This window comes from Natrix helvetica, assembly GCF_964273705.1.
Source record: "Natrix helvetica genome assembly, chromosome: 3".
Lineage (NCBI taxonomy): Eukaryota > Metazoa > Chordata > Lepidosauria > Squamata > Natricidae > Natrix > Natrix helvetica.
The window spans coordinates 130,792,899-130,809,125 of record NC_138549.1 but is presented as its reverse complement, the minus strand read 5'-3'; the positions used below and the strand labels follow the sequence as shown (position 1 = coordinate 130,809,125).

The 16,227-nt window shown below is 38.2% G+C and overlaps 1 protein-coding gene across 2 annotated transcripts in view; it reads right to left on the bottom strand.

The window, feature by feature from the left end:
- Positions 1–16,227, bottom strand: part of RASSF5 (Ras association domain family member 5) — a 78,034-nt gene that overhangs the window by 4,506 nt on the left and 57,301 nt on the right. For both annotated transcript variants that reach the window (XM_081947191.1, XM_081947192.1), the window contains 2 exons: positions 4,856–4,969; positions 1,658–1,955 (listed from right to left, as the gene is read on the bottom strand). In XM_081947191.1, coding sequence (XP_081803317.1) covers positions 1,658–1,955; positions 4,856–4,969 — 412 coding nt within the window. The remainder of the gene's footprint in view (positions 1–1,657; positions 1,956–4,855; positions 4,970–16,227) is intronic.

The following is a 16,227-nucleotide window of genomic DNA, read 5'->3' as shown; positions in this document are numbered from 1 at the left end:
CAACTGAAAACAATGCAATTAGAAAACAGATGTAAGATGGAGGATATCTGGTTTAACGGTAATATTTGTGAAAAGATTTTGGAATATTAGTTGACTACAAATAGAAAAGAAATTTGCAGTATAAAGTAACTACAAAACAGCCAGTGAGCTTAGCTTAGTTTTGCATCACATTCAGACCTCCTCCCAGGTATCATATAGACCTGAATCAGAGAAGAACAATGAAAATTATCATTGTTTATGAAGTGAAATGAAGTAATTGGAAATACTTTGTCTTTAGAAAAGAAGGCTGAGAGATATTCTCAATCTTCAAGCTTCAGGAAAGAGATTCCTATTGAATATTAGTAAAAATAAAAAAAGTATAACGAGTGGTTTGGCACTGAAGCCATTGATGTGAAGTTGTAATTCATTCCCTTTTGGCACACTTTAATTTTAGTTCCTGAAGGGCTAGATTCAATTTATAGGTTCAGCTTAAATAGCCCACGCCAGTTCTATGATTCTAAATCAAAATTCTGTATTTTTAATGGATGCAGTTATTGACCATCTAACCCAGCAATGGTTGACCCCTTGTCTAAAACATCTCCATTTATAATTTTGATATAATTTTAATTGAAGTTGTCATAAGGTGAATCTGGGCCATTATGCTTGAACAGCAAATGTTATCACTGAGCTATAAGCTCAGATAAAGCTATAGTTATATAGTATTTTAGCTCTTGTAACTAGCACATTAGGAGGTCCCATGCTATACATGATTATCCCTGCCCATTACAATATGATTTCTTTTATACTGATTTTGGACATTGACTATCCAAGGTCATTTAGCAAGCTTCTCTTAAAGCCAAGCATTGCCTGATTTAAAAGACATCCTATTTTGGCTTAGATACTTTTCAGAAATTAAGCTTTATAAACAAGTAATTTCACACACACCCTCCCCAGATACTATCCCAAAATGAGTAAGTTCTATATTTTCTTTATTTGGTACATTAAATCCAAAATACAACATGAAGAAAACCAGTTCAAGCTGATTAGTACTTTAATAAAAATCACATTTAATTCCAAGAAAAGTGAAGCATTATTCCATTCATGTTTCTACCGAAGACTATGAAAATAGACTTGAAATTTTTGATCTTATATTTGTGCCACGCTGTGAACAAAATAGAAATAAAGATTCTATAATAGGTCCCTAAAATAACTTTTTAAAAGGCTCTTCATATGTAACTTTCCAATAGATGTATTATTATTTTAATAAAACTTTTACTATGGTTATTGGAAGTTTATTCTGGCCAGACCTAATATAGTTGAAAGAAAGCTTGATTAGGTTAACATTTTTATTTACTTTCTGCTCTCTAGTACTTTTCTTTTTTTTAAAAAAAACCCCACCCTAATCTTGTTCTAATGTTTGTACTTATTGTTTTAATAATTTCAAGTTTGATTGTATGATTTTACTTAGCACTGATTTGATTGCAAATTTTTTAACTGGTTTCTGCTCCTCTGCTATAGAGGAGATCCTTATAACAAAAGATGATGAGAATCTGGCAGAGTTGTTAGGGAGCAGAGCAGAGGCAGCACCTATGACAGGCAGCACAGATGGGCCACTTGCATAAGTTGTCACTTTTAGGGCAGAAAGCTCTTTGCCATAGTTATTCTGAATCTTTCTCACCTTGACCATCTTTCTGCATCAGCTTGAAAAGTGCAAATTTCTGTGGGTTGTCCACCACCATAAATTTCTTCAGAATTCCCTGTATCACCTCACTCACAGTTGTTGTGCTGCTGATATGTAACTGTTTGATGGCATCCAAAGGTAGATAGAATGATGTTCTTTTCTCTGTCATGTTAGCTAAATTGACTTCCTTTAGAGCATCATGAATAGATGGTGGCCTAATCCCTGCTGGGACTGTCACAGGACGCCTCAGTTTTAGGTGCACTTTAATGAAACCGGTATAAGTGCCGTCATCATTCTGGGGATTGGAAAAATGGGAAAAAAATAGTTAAAGGCAGATTACCTTTTCTTTGATCTCTATTTCCTAAATGACTTGGAAGAAGCAATTCAGATTATTTTTCTGAAGAAAATCTGAAAGTTTTTGTAAGCAACTTCTAAAACTAATGTACTCCAGCTATGTAATATCCTGGAAACTCCACATATGATAACATATATTCACTTTCTGAAACATTTTCACAAATACTCTCTGATTGTTCCAAGCAGTTTCAATATATGAGAGAAATAAAGAATAAAAATAATCATTCTAATCACTTTAGCTTTTTAAACATTTATACATAACATCCCCGTTTTTAGCATTACTGCTCTGAAGATAAGAACGTCTCTTCCTAGGAATAGGCAATTACTTTGTTTATTGTCTTTATTTTAAAGTCTATAATCAGGTTGAAGGACAGCCTTGGCAGTGACATTGAAAACCAGATTAAAATTCTGCTGAATTGAATCTCTTTTTATGAATGGGAAGACTTGTTAGTACTACCTCATTCAGCCTACAATCTTTACTAAGACATACCCAGTTTCACCGCCCTTTTCTTTTCTAATTAGCACTTTTCATTGATTGAATCCATTCATATTTATACTTGAAGATCCACTAAAATCAGTGCGATTTTCTGGTTTCAATACATGAACTACAACTCTAAAGCCTGGTCCAGCCATAGTTTTTGATTCTTCTAGGTACCATTTTTTTATTTTCTTTTTAGAATCAAGATGTAAATACTTGGTTCATTTATTTCACTTGCTCCAGTTCTTTTGGTACTGCATTGTTTCTACAGCTGATTTTTTGGGGGGGAGGGAAGGTGATGTGCAAAGCAATGCAGCCCTTTAACTTCTTTGCAGTTTCAGTTTTAGGAGCTGGCAACTTTAGAAAGGCAGCAAGGTCAAGCCACAGAATTCCAGTGACTGGGAGAGTCAATGTCAATGATTCATACTTGCAAGTCTGTTATTTGGCTGCAGTATTCTTCTAATTCTTCTTTGGAGTATTTTAAGCCACACAATGCTTTGTGGCAAGTTGTTTTTTTTAGAAAGACAGAATGCAAATATTTTAATAAATAAATAAATTATCCAGTTAATTTGAAAGTTATCCCCACTAGGATTTGTCTATGATGGTCCTTCGACATACTGAAGGGGAAAAAACATAAGAATGCACACTAAAGGGGAAATGATCAGCTCTCTGCACTTTGGCTGATACTTATTTTGTGGTGGAAAACATGTTCTTCATCCATAAATGCAACTGAGACAGATGTTGAACCACTTTGCAAAGTGAGGAGTTGGATTTGTCTCAGTTCAAATATCTAATATAATACAGACATAGCTATTTTGGTAAAATCATTAGTTCATATTCAGAGAACATTTGCAGACATTACAGAATGTTTGCAAGACTTAAATTAGCTACAGTCACCCCACAGCTGCTATATGGCTCAAAACACTTAAATGACAGGTTGAGGAAACTTCAACTCATACAGAAATACCTCCAAACCAGGAGTGGATTCTGGCTGCTGCTACTCTCGGTTCGCTCAGAGAGGCGCTGCACACATGTGCTTGATGCGTGCTATGCGTGCATGCACAGTACTAAAAAATGCTGCTGCGTATGCGCAGAAACAAAAAACAAGATGGTGGTGCCATAGGTTTGGGGCAGGTCAAGTTACTACCTACATGGCCGAACCAGTCCGAACCGGTAGGAACCCATGTCTGCTCCAAACCCTCCTCAGTTCAAATAGTGTTTTTCCTTGGGATCAGTTTCTTAAAAAGCATGCTTTAATCAGAATTCCTGTGAACCATGATTTTAAAAAGTAAATAAACCAGATCTTTAAAAGTGGATCCCTGCCAAAATTGCCCATTTGTGCTAATAAACTGTGTACCAATCTTACAGATTTTCAGTTACATCAGTGCCATGGGAACATAGACTCAATGTTAGAATCATAGCCAATTCTCTGCTAAAGCAAGAATTCCATGCCTATTTATCTTCCTTGCATCCTGTTTTCTCATACCACAACCCTGTGAGATAGCTTAACCTTGGGGAATGGAACTAGTGCTTTTTAATCCAGACGAAAACTATTTGGTCCAGATATAAACCACAAATATTTGTTTTATTTAAAATCTGTCTGAGTTCCTCAATAAGGTGGCCTCCTGCTATGTTCTGTTGCAGAGTAGCAGAATCCTAACCAAAGGCCAATCTGGGGTGTACATCTTATAAGAGATCCATGAAAGAACAGCAAATCCAAATGCAAGACATGCAAACAACCATTCATCATGTGACTGAAAGCTCCAAAAGGAGAAGGGAGGAAAGGTATGAGAAAAGCTGTTTTTGACAATCATTTACTTAATAGTCATCCATAAAACACCAGCACTTTTACTTTAGATAGTTCAACTGCCATTCTTATCAAAAGCTTAGAAAGTAAACATTAGGACTGTGCAACACTTCATACGTGAAGGCAAAATGTGGTTCAAAGGGTGCAAGGTTATACACAGCACTCCTTAAAGCTACCACACTTTTTCATGATACTCCACAGCTGCTCCTGCACTACAGGGTGATCTCAGGAAAAGAGGCATTTGGTTGAAGAAGAAATTGCAAATATATGTTGAACACTTCATTTGTTTCACCTTTGAATCCAAATTATTGCACAGCATAGTAAACATAGCCATTCTTTTTATAGACAATGCCAATTAACAGAAGACAAGATTTAATTGTTATTTCAATTATTAAAGATGGAGATGTCCACCTTTTTCTGTGGCTCCTAGCGTAGTAGACAGATGGGTTCCCTCCAGAACTTAAGCAAGCTTCCCATCAAAAATGCTGAAAGGGAAAATAGTTTTAAGAGCCACCACAACAAAAGTAGGAAATATCCAGAATTGCAATATACCAACCAGTTTCATCAGCAAGCAATTGTTGACTTTTGAATTGTAATTGCTAATCATCTCTTTCAGCTCTTGGATAGTAGGTGGTTTGGGTTTTGCTTCTTCCACTGTCTTTGTTACATTCTAAAACGAAAGATAATAAGCAATACTGAGACAAGCAAACTTGCTAGATGATGGTATAGTAAGTTTAATAACAAACAAAAGATAACCAAGCCTAGCACCAACACACATTCTACCAAGCTAATATCTGATCTTCATAATGCAGGATACTCCATTGCAGTTGTAAGATGACATTAGTTAAAACAAGGTGGCAACCATTTGACAGGCAGGAGCTATATACTAGGCCATTCTGCAAAGCCACAGTAAATTAAATTTTTTGCTGGCTGATGGTAATGACTTTCTTTTACTTTTATAATAAGCATGCTTGACTTGTTTCACTTATTGCCAAAAATCAGCAAGGACCTATATCTTGATTTAATGCCAATTTGTTTCTAAGTTTCAACAATGCAATTTCAGGAATTTCTGGAAACGTTTAGAAAGACTTCTGCATTGGAGACAATTCATAAACAAATATGATACCCTCTGTAAGTCTCAGGTCTCTGATGGGTAATCTTCTGAAGTTGTTGGGGAAGCCATATTTTGGAGGAGATGGCACATTATATGACAAGAGCACTCAGGGCATGTGCAGAAGACCCACACTACTGTTAACTGTAGTTAAAAGGGGCCACAGCTTGTAGCTTTGAGAATCTATTCCTAAAATCACTGCAAAGAATTGCCTACTTGAGCAGATATGTTCAATGGACAAATTAGACACAATAGATGCTTAATTCAAAATCAACTTACAGTTGTTTACCCTAAGCCTTTTGTACAGTATTTTTTAGCTTTGGTCATATATTTTTCAGAACTTTCTGATAACCATGATGACTAAGAACATTACTGCAAAATGTTCAATGCTCAGAGCTTCTAGATTCATTATGAATAACATTCTGCACACTAGACCAGTCAGAAACTTTATTTCAGACTGTCTGCACTGTCAGTCACAATCATGCAGCAGAGGGTTAAGTCCTCCCCAGATGAGAATAACTGCTGTCCTGTAAAAAAGCATATCCATAACCAGATATGTAATAGTTGATACAATGTGCCACACATGTCCCCAGTACAGGTTCACATTGAGCCAAGTATTCCCAGTACTGCTTATTTAAACTAAAAGATTCCTAACTTTTTCTGTCCTGCATAGTTTCTACCTCCCTTTCCACCAACAAGTTTACTTCTAGCATTTTACATTTTATCATAGCAAATAATCAGAAAAGAAAATGTACATGTATTGTTCATGTTTGTGCAGTCACATGCAAGAGGATGTAGACTAATTTCATGAGATCATTATAACCTAAAAATCAATATCAGATATGAGAAGGTTAGGTGCATTACTACTATTCCCTTGTGTTTCTAAAGAACAAATCATAACAAATTGCTGAGCTTTAGAATAGGAGAGATACTTTCCTCTATCTTATCCATTCCTAAACTCACAATTTGTCAAAATCTTTTCCATCACCTTTCTGACGGTGTCTCTTTTATAACCCAAAATATTCCCAAAGATTAGACTCACATCCTTCAAATGCAGTCAAATTACGTTATCCTGAATATAGCTGACTATTTTTTCTTTGTTTTTTTTAAATCAAGTTGTGAGGTTCTTATCTGGATGGGACAACACAAGTGATAAAATTGTAGAACAAAAATTATCTTCTTTTTGCTTCCAATATATTATCTTCACCCATTCAGGAGTTGAAAAGAAAAACCATGCACAAAAGCTTCAATATCCATCACTACATATACTTCAAATCAGTTCTCTCCAACCAAGTGCCTTCCAATTATGTTTAACTACGACTATACAGCTACCACTAACTATAAAAGATTTATAACTTTTATATCTTAAAGGTCTTAAAATAACTCATCAGACTGAAAGGCCACAAAATCCACACTTCTTAGAAATACATCTCCCAATACAGAAAGTACATCAAATGGAGAAGAATAACAAACAATGAAGCAATTGTTTCTCCTGTAATGAATCTGTTCTTAAATTCAAGCCCTAAGAATGTTAACTGGGCACTTATTAAATAAAGCACAATTTTGAAGCAGGAATTCATATTATTATGCTGTTCTATTCATTGCAATATGATTTAAATAGAGTGTGGCAACCTGAAGACACTCACATGTTTTAAAATGTAACATCATAATCATTGATGATTCTGGCTGGGACTTGTAGAAGCTGAAGAGGCATGAAAGTAGCATGGTGATATCATAAAACAGAATAGAAACAAAACTTAGATTTTTTTTTCAAGTGTTGGTTTATTTATTCTACTGGGCTTATGAGCTTTTTCAATCATGGTTGACTCTGAGCAGATTTACTGACCTCCGAAACAGTAAGTAATGTATCAATAGTAGCAGAGCAATACTTTTACTAAACAGAAATATTTTGGAGAGATCAACCATGCTGACATTTCCTTCTTTCATTAGAAACACGTAGGTAGAATTTTATTGAAAGTCACTTTGGTATAGTGGTTCATGCATCAGGCTAGAAACTGGCAGACCATGAGTTTTAGTCCCACCTTAGGCAGAAAGCCAGCTGAGTGACCTGGGGTTACTCACTTTCTCTCAACCCTAGGAAGAAGACAGTGGCACTTATGAAAAACCTTACCAAGAAATCTTAGGGATTGTTTAGGCAGTTTCTGCAAACTGGACTTAGCAGCATCTGCTCTGAACCTAACTTAAATACAACTATGTATTCTAAAATTGAGAAATGTTAGCAAATGTTCTTTTTTTAAAAACCCATAATGCAGCAAAAAACTTTAGTTAGAATTTCAGGTACTCCAGCTTAGTTTACATACAGAAAAAGGAGGTAAGATAGTATAGAAGGTTGAAGTGTTACCTTAAAATAAAGTAAGCGGATGCAAATTTTAACCATGAGAACAGTGTTGAAGTCTGCATAAGATTGCTTTGCTTTATAATACAAGGGAATAATGAGCAGTTAATATACACTTCAATTTCTTCTCTCTGAGATTCCAAATATACTATCATATTCTTCAACTGAATAAATATGAGTTTTTGTGGTTCTGGCATTGTTCTCTAGGGGGTCATTTAACAAGGTATCTTGCATGTAGAGTGTTTACTGACAGATGGTTCCACTGTTGCATTGTTAGCAAACAACATTAAAATAAAAAATGACATGCTTTATAAACTCAGCCAACAACCAACAAGGGCATCACTATTATTCTCAGATTATTCAGGATCCGCCAGCAAACTACTATAGACTACAACAGAAACATATAATGTCAAATTTCTCCATCCAAATGCAGAATAGGGTAGGCGTAAGTGTAAAGTAGAGTAGAATAGGAGTAAGAGTAGAGTAGAACAGAATAACCTTGCTAAATGTCCAAGGTCTACCATAGTTACCTAGACCCTGCTACCTAGGTTCAGAGAAGATACCGTCTGCTTCTGTTCACAGCTCTAAGTAATGTTTTTTTTTAAACTCACAAGATAAAGAAAGATGCAGAGGTTAACTCAGATATTCCCAGAATCCTTATTTTTTGTCACAAACAGCATCAGTCATGCCAAAAGTGCAGAAAAATCCTAATATAGTAACATGCAATGTGTTACTATGTTAGGAATGTGTTGTAATCTGTTACAAGAGGGTAAAATAAGTCCACTTAATGTGTCTAGTTTCCATTTTTTAAGTATCTATTGACTGACTTTATTCACTAAGATATGGTACTTTGTTTCCTTAATGGAAAATTCAGCTGCTAAAGATTATGCTATGTTAAATGAGTTTGTTTCATTCATTTCCCTAGCTTTTCTATATAGAGACTTAGGCAGTGGTGGGTTTCTGCCATTCGCACCAGCTCGGGAGAACCGGTTGGTGAAATTTACTGATCCGGTGAGAGGTTTGACAAGTGGAACCGGAAGTAACTTCCGGAATGCCTGCCCCAGCCCTGCTGCTCGCTTGCTCACCCCCGCCCGTCTGGAAGCCGCTCCATTGCTCGCTCCCCCCACCCGTCCGCACTATCCTAGCCCTGCCCACCGCTCACTGATTGGCTGGCTCAACAATCGCCCCGCCCGCCTCTAAGAACCCTATCTAAACCCACTTACCTTTTTTCCTGCTTGGCTCTCTATTGCTGCCTGCCGACTTCGAGGAAGTAAGTAAGCTGCAAACAAGTGCAGGGCGGGGGGGGGGGGCTGCAGCCATCTGGAGCAGCCTGCTGTGGCCCTGTACTATAAGTGAGTACGGTGATCTTTTGCAGCCTTGCAAGGATCCTGGGCTCGCTTATAGCGCATGGCCACAAGGCTGCCAGAAAGCATGGGCACGGGGACGGCGATGGGAGCTTACGCGGCGTGGCCGGCATCTTTGAAAAGTTCGGGGACCTCGCAAGGCCTTTACAAGGTCCCCAGACTTGCCTAAGATGCCTGGCTGCCAGAAAGCATGGGTGCGGGGGTGGGGACAGTGGCAGGAGCTTATGTGGTGCAGGCAGCATCTTTGACAAATTCGGGGACCTCGCAAGGCCTTTGCAAGGTCCCCAGACTTGCCTAAGATGCCTGGCCACCAGAAAGCACGGGCACAGGGGTGGGGATGGCGGCGGGAGCTTATGCGGCGCAGCTGGTCTCCTAGACCCTCCTAGGCGCTGGCTGCACCACACGAACTACCGTCCATCTCCTTGTGCTCAGAAAAGCAACTCCGGGAAGGTGCTTTGGTAGCGGCAGGCATCCTAAAACTTGCCTGCTAGCAAAGGACTTACACGGGCTTCCTTTTCTGAGCACGGAGAGACGTGTGGTATTGTGCGCCGTCCCTCTCCCCGTGCTCAGAAAAGCAACTCCAGGAAGATGCTTTGGTGGTGGCAGGTATCCTAAAACCTGCCTGCTAGCAAAGGAGTTGCACAGGCTTCCTTTTCTGAGCACGGGGGAGATGGACGGTAGTTTGTAATGAGGTTGTAATGGGGGGTCCTGGGTGCTCTCTGAGCTTGGTGCAGACGTTTCATTACCAAAATAGGTAACATCATCAGTGCTAGAAGGGAGTGGGGTTGGGGGGAAGGAGGAGAAAGATAAGGACAAAAAGGAGAAATAGAGGGAGAAAGAGGAGGTGGAGGATAGTGGGATCCTTGCTGCTTTCTGACCTTGGTGGTTTTCTTGCAGACATTTCATGACCCAGCTAGATATCTCACACCAATGACAATAAAACACCTGCAAGCAAACCATCAAGACCACAGAGCATTTATTTCTTCATTTATTAAATTTATATGCCTCCTGCCTTGTGGTCATCACAAACTCCTCATCAGGACCTTCCACAATGACCGGCCTTAGAATTACATCTCCATAATCTCAAATTGTATTTATTGTGTATAGAATATTTTTAATGGTTTTATTTTAATTTATTGTGTGTAGAATATATTTTTAAAATTATTTTTAGGGAATTTTTATTTATTTATTGTTTATAGAATACTTACTACAAGAAATGTTATTCCTTTTTGCAAATGTTTTGTTTGTAATGCAATATGTTGCTTTTAAGGGTGCAGGTTGGTGCATGGTTTATGCGTCTCAAGGTGGCTGCTTTTCTATGGGCAGGCCAGGTTGGTGCAAGGCAGCTTTGCCAGATTTTGTGTGTTTCTGTGTGATACCTGGTTGTTTAGGTAATTGTGAGGTGGTTGCTGGTTCTGTGAGCTTCCTGGCACTGTCCTTTATAATTTCCCACAATGCCTTGATGGTTTTTATTCCAGTGGCTTTGTCCTTCCTGTTCTTACGGTTAGGGAAAAAAACTGGTTTCATCTGCAGTTTTTTTGGGGGAAATTGTTATTTTTTGGGGTTTTGTCCTGGCACTGTCATAGTTTGTGTGTATGTGTGTGTAATGTCCCACAGTTATCTACACATTAATAATGATCAAGTACTAATAATATTTCCTTATACATTTTAGTGACCTTTCCTTACATAATTGGTGTTTTCTTTTATACTCTTAGATTTCTAATTGCTGTTTCTGTTAGTTAGCAATTGATAAAACAAATCCCATGTGAAAAAATATTTGAAGCCTTCTTGATTGTAATTGTTAATTTATTCATTCCTGCACATTCTAATATTTATTCATTTTCATATCTTTGTTTTTTCCACTGTTGTGCAAACACAATTCCAGCAGCTTTTAACATGTGTAAAATTAAATATGTATTGTATTTCCTTTGAAATACAAGTAGTAAGTAGTAAGTACTTACCTTCTGTAAATAGTTCTTTTATTGTGTTGTGTACTTATTTTAATCTTATTTAAGTAGCAAATGCACAAAATAATAAATTTCCTTTTTTATATCTTCTTTTTGTAGATCATCCATTGGGGCAAAGAATTCAGTGACATCATCTTGGCCACTCCCTCTGGTCACATGACTGCCAAGCCACTCCCATCTGGTCACATGACTGCCAAGCCACTCCCACCCGATCACATGACCAGCAAACCACTCCTAGCCGGTCACATGGCCAGCAAGCCACTCCCACAAAGCAGGCCACACCCACAGAGTAGGTTCAAAATATTTTTGAAACCCACCACTGGACTGTGAAGGATCTAAAGCTTCTTTCTTTTAGAATCTTATCTCAAATGAAACTATTTGTATTTTTGAAAATAGATACTAGCAAAGAGATTGCATAGACAACAATTATTGAGTTTTTGTCATTTCTCTTTGAAAACAGGAAATCTTGCAATCTTTTAAGGGTGACAGTTTTCCTCTGAATTGAATCAAAATGCAATAGAAGGCTTGTGTCTGGGTCACTGAGTAAATACACTAAGATGAGAAACATTACGGAACATACTGATTTTTTTTATACTTACAACAATCTCTAAAAGACATGCTATTCTACTGCTAAATAGATTAACGAAGAACCTTATGACATTTAAAAATTAACCAATTTATGATGGAGGAAAAGTTCATGAAACTTTAAGGCTAGGATTGGGAACACCAATACATCCCCCAGGACCTTTTTGGCATGCTAAAATTCAACTTTAATTTTAATAAAATTAGGAAACTGACTTACTAATTCATTAGTAAAGTATTTATTAGCCCTTAATCTCTTTGGCATTCTTAGGGAGAAATAGTGGGTCCATAATCTAATGATTCGTTTGAAAGTAGGAAAAAGATGAACATATACTGGACTAACAGGATATCTTAAGAGTAGATCTAGAGCATGGGTATCAGGCCTGCAGGGTGCTTAGATCTGGTCTTGGGGCTGCCCTAGAAAGAGAAAGAGCTCGGGAGGACCATTTGCGGCCTTCCCAGGCTCCATTTTTGGCTGAGACAGCCTCCTGCTGCCCTCTGCCAGCAAAAATGGAGCTCGGGGAGGATGCCCCGAAGCTCTATTTTTATTGGCAGAGGACAGCAGGAGGCCATTGCAGGTGAAAACGGGAGCTCTGGAGCCCGTTTTCACTGGCAGAGCACTTGGGCCACCACAGACACCCCTGACACGAGTGACGTCAAGCTGGCCATGCCCACCCCAGCTCCCAAGGTCAAACACAACCCTGATGCAGTCCTCAATGGAATAAAGTTTGACACCCCGATCTAGAAACACACACTTATTTCTCTCTAAGAAATTAGTGTTTTGGTACCCTCAAGCTCCTATGATAGCCATTTTGTGAGAGCACCCATAACATCTTGTCAAAATTCTAAACAAAGCGGTTCAAAATGTTTTCCAACTCTGATTTGTCTCTACATTTGTTAATATTCACTGGCTGTACTATTTTCTTAAAAGGTAATCTCTTTATGACAAATTGTTTTATGCCACAAATGTTTGTCAAACATATTTTCTTTATTGTGGGGTAAAATGACCCAATTGCTTGTTGGAACTTTAAAGAATGGACACAATTTGTAACTGTATTTCCAATTCTAGAACTCTTACTTCTTAAAAGTTGCTATCTGCTTAGCCACAATTTCTATGACTCACAATGGGCTTTAATTATTCTTTATCTATACCAACCTCTAAAATTAATTAAAAGCCTGGTGGCACAGTCATGTCTATTTAGATTAATGTGATCAATTTCAATTAATGGTATCACCACTTAATTAAACAAAATTTGAATCTGTCCTCGTATCTTTGCTGAATCTTTTTATTCATGCAATAAAGATGGGAAAAAAAGACCATATATGTTCCTTTATGTATTTGGAAAAAGAGGGAAGTAAATGTATACATTTCCAAATTATTCATTTCTTATAAAATGATATCAGAATTATGGAGTACTAGGACATCACAGGGATAACAAATAAATCAAAGAATAATTTCCAGCAAATATTTAAAGCACATCAATGGTGACCAGCTGAGTAAAACTATAAAACCTTTTTTGTATTGCTTACACAACATGCACAGATTTTGTGGAAGGGAATAAGTACAGCACCAAATGCATTGCCTTGCAGATGTAAACAATCATGTGCTTCATTCATTCTCTGGAGGAAATAATACAATAGTAGAGTTGGAAGGGACCTTGGAGGTCTTCTAGTCCAACCCCCTGCCTAGGCAGGAAACCCTATACCGTTTCAGGCAAATGGCTATCCAACATCTTCTTAAAGACTTCCAGTGTTGGGGCATTCACAACTTCTGGAGGCAAGCTGTTCCACTGATTAATTGTTCTAACTGTCAGGAAATTTCTCCTCAGTTCTAAGTTGCTTCTCTCCTTGATTAGTTTCTACCCATTGCTTCTTGTTCTACCCTCAGGTGCCTTGGAAAATAGTTTGACTCCCTCTTCTTTGTGGCAACCCCTGAGATATTGGAACACTGCTATCATGTCTCTCCTAGTCCTTCTTTCTCTTAAGATAAACATACCCAGTTCCTGCAACCGTTCCTCATATGTTTTAGTCTCCAGTCCCCTAATCATCTTTGTTGCTCTTCTCTGCACTCTTTCTAGAGTCTCCACATCTTTTTTACATCGTGGCGACCAGAACTGAATGCAGTATTCCAAGTGTGGCCTCACCAAGGCATTATAAAGCGGCATCAACACTTCACGTGATCTTGATTCTATCCCTCTGTTGATGCAGCCTAGGACTGCGTTGGCTTTTTCGGCAGCTGCTGCACACTGCTGGCTCATATTTAAATGGTTGTCCACTAGGACTCCAAGATCCCTCTCACAGTTACTACTACTGAGCAAGGTACCACCTATACTGTACTTGTGCATTCCATTTTTGTTGCCTAAATGTATAACCTTACTCTCTTCACCATTGAATTTCATTTTATTAGATAGTGCCCAATGTTCATGTGAATACATGTGAAGAGCAAAAATCCAAGTCCTATAATATTAAGGTAACTTCCATTGTACAGCCTTCTATTATTACATCTGAAAATCCAGACTAAGAGCTTTAAACTTCTTTTTCTAGTCAAGAGCAAAAAAGGTTTGCTTAGATTTGGATTCAGCCAGGAAATTTCTACATAATAGCATCCATTATAACCTCAGAGTTAAGTTTGATTGAACATATACAGTACTGTGCAAAAGTTTCAGGCAGGCGTGAAAAAATGCTGTAAACAAAGAATGCTTTCAAACATATAAATAATGATTGTTTATGTTTGTCAATTTTCAAAATGCAAAGTGAGCGAACAAAAGAAAAATCTAAATCAAATGAATATTTGGTGTGACCACCCTTTGCTGTCAAACTAGCATCAATTCTCATAGGTACACTTGCACAAAGTCAAGGATTTTGCAGGATTACAGTCAGGTGCTAATGATCATCAATGTCACACTAGGTTGAAACCCAGTCATGAACTGAAACAGAAACAGCTGTATAGGAGGCTTAAAACTGGATGAGGAACAGCCAAACTCTGCTACCAAGATGAGGTTGTGAAAGACAGTTTCATGTCATGGCAAGATTGAGCACAGCAACAAGACACAAGGTAGTTATACTGCATCAACAAGGTCTCTCCCAGATAAAGATTTCAATGCAGACTGGAGTTTCAAGATGTGCTGTTCAAGCTCTTTTGAAGAAGCACAAAGAAACGGGCACCGTTGAAGATCGTAGACGCACTGGTCGGCCAAGGAAACTTAGGGCATCAGATGAAAGACACATCAAGCTTATTACCCTTCGAAATCAGAAGATGTCCAGCAGTGCCATCAGCTCAGAACTGGCAGAAACCAGTGGGACCCCAGTACACCCATCTACTGTCCGGAAAAGTCTGGCCAGAAGTGGTCTTCATGGAAGAGTTGCAGCCAAAAACCCATACCTCTGACGTGGGAACAAGGCCAAGCGACTAAAGTATGCACGAAAACATAGGAACTGGGGTGCAGAAAAATGGCAGCAGGTGCTCTGGACTGGTGAGTCAAAATTTGAAATATTTGGCTGTAGCAGAAGGTAGTTTGTTCGTCGAAGGGCAGGAGAGCGGTACAATAATGAGTGTCTTCAGGCAACAGTGAAGCATGGTGGAGGCTCCTTGAACGTTTGGGCTGCATTTCTGCAAATGGAGTTGGAGATGTGGTCAGGATTAATGGTGTTCTCAATGCTGAGAAATACAGGCATATACTTATCCATCAGGCAATACCATCAGGGAGGCATATGATTGGCCTCAAATTTATTCTGCAGCAGGACAACGATCCCAAGCATACAGCCAAAGTCATTAAGAACTATCTTCAGCATAAAGAAGGACAAGAAGTACTGGAAGTGATGGCATGGCCCCCACAGAGCCCTGATCTCAACATCATCGAGTGTGTCTGGGATTACATGAAGAGTCAGAAGGATGTGAGAAAGCCTACATCCACAGAAGATCTGTGGTTAGTTCTCCAAGATGTTTGGAACAATCTACCAGCCGAGTTCCTTCAAAAACTGTGTGCAAGTGTACCTAGAAGAATTGCTGCTGTTTTGAAGGCAAAAGGTGATCACACCAAATATTGCTTTGATTTACATTTTTCTTTTGTTCGCTCACTTTGCATTTTGAAAATTGGCAAAAATAAACAATCATTATTTATATTTCTGAAAGCATTCTTTGTTTACAGCATTTTTTAACACCTGCCTACAACTTTTGCACAGTACTATACTAAAAATGCTAAGTTGTCTTGTGAATCTAATGCAAACAAACTCTCAGGTTCAGAATAAAAAACAAAATTATTTGGATACATAGTCAGAACTTGGTAGACTGATTGTGTCAAACAGCTGAAATTCTATTTATTTGATTTCTAAGGCTGCCCCACTCAACAATGGGCAACAATGGCTTAATATCTTTATGATTTAAAAACGCTATCATTCTACTCTCAATTTTCCCCCCAATGATTATTGTGCACTAAACAACTAGGGAGTCAAACTATTCTCCAAAGCACCTGAGGGTAGAACAAGAAGCAATGGGTGGAAACTAATCAAGGAGAGAAGCAACTTAGAACTGAGGAGAAATTTCCTGAC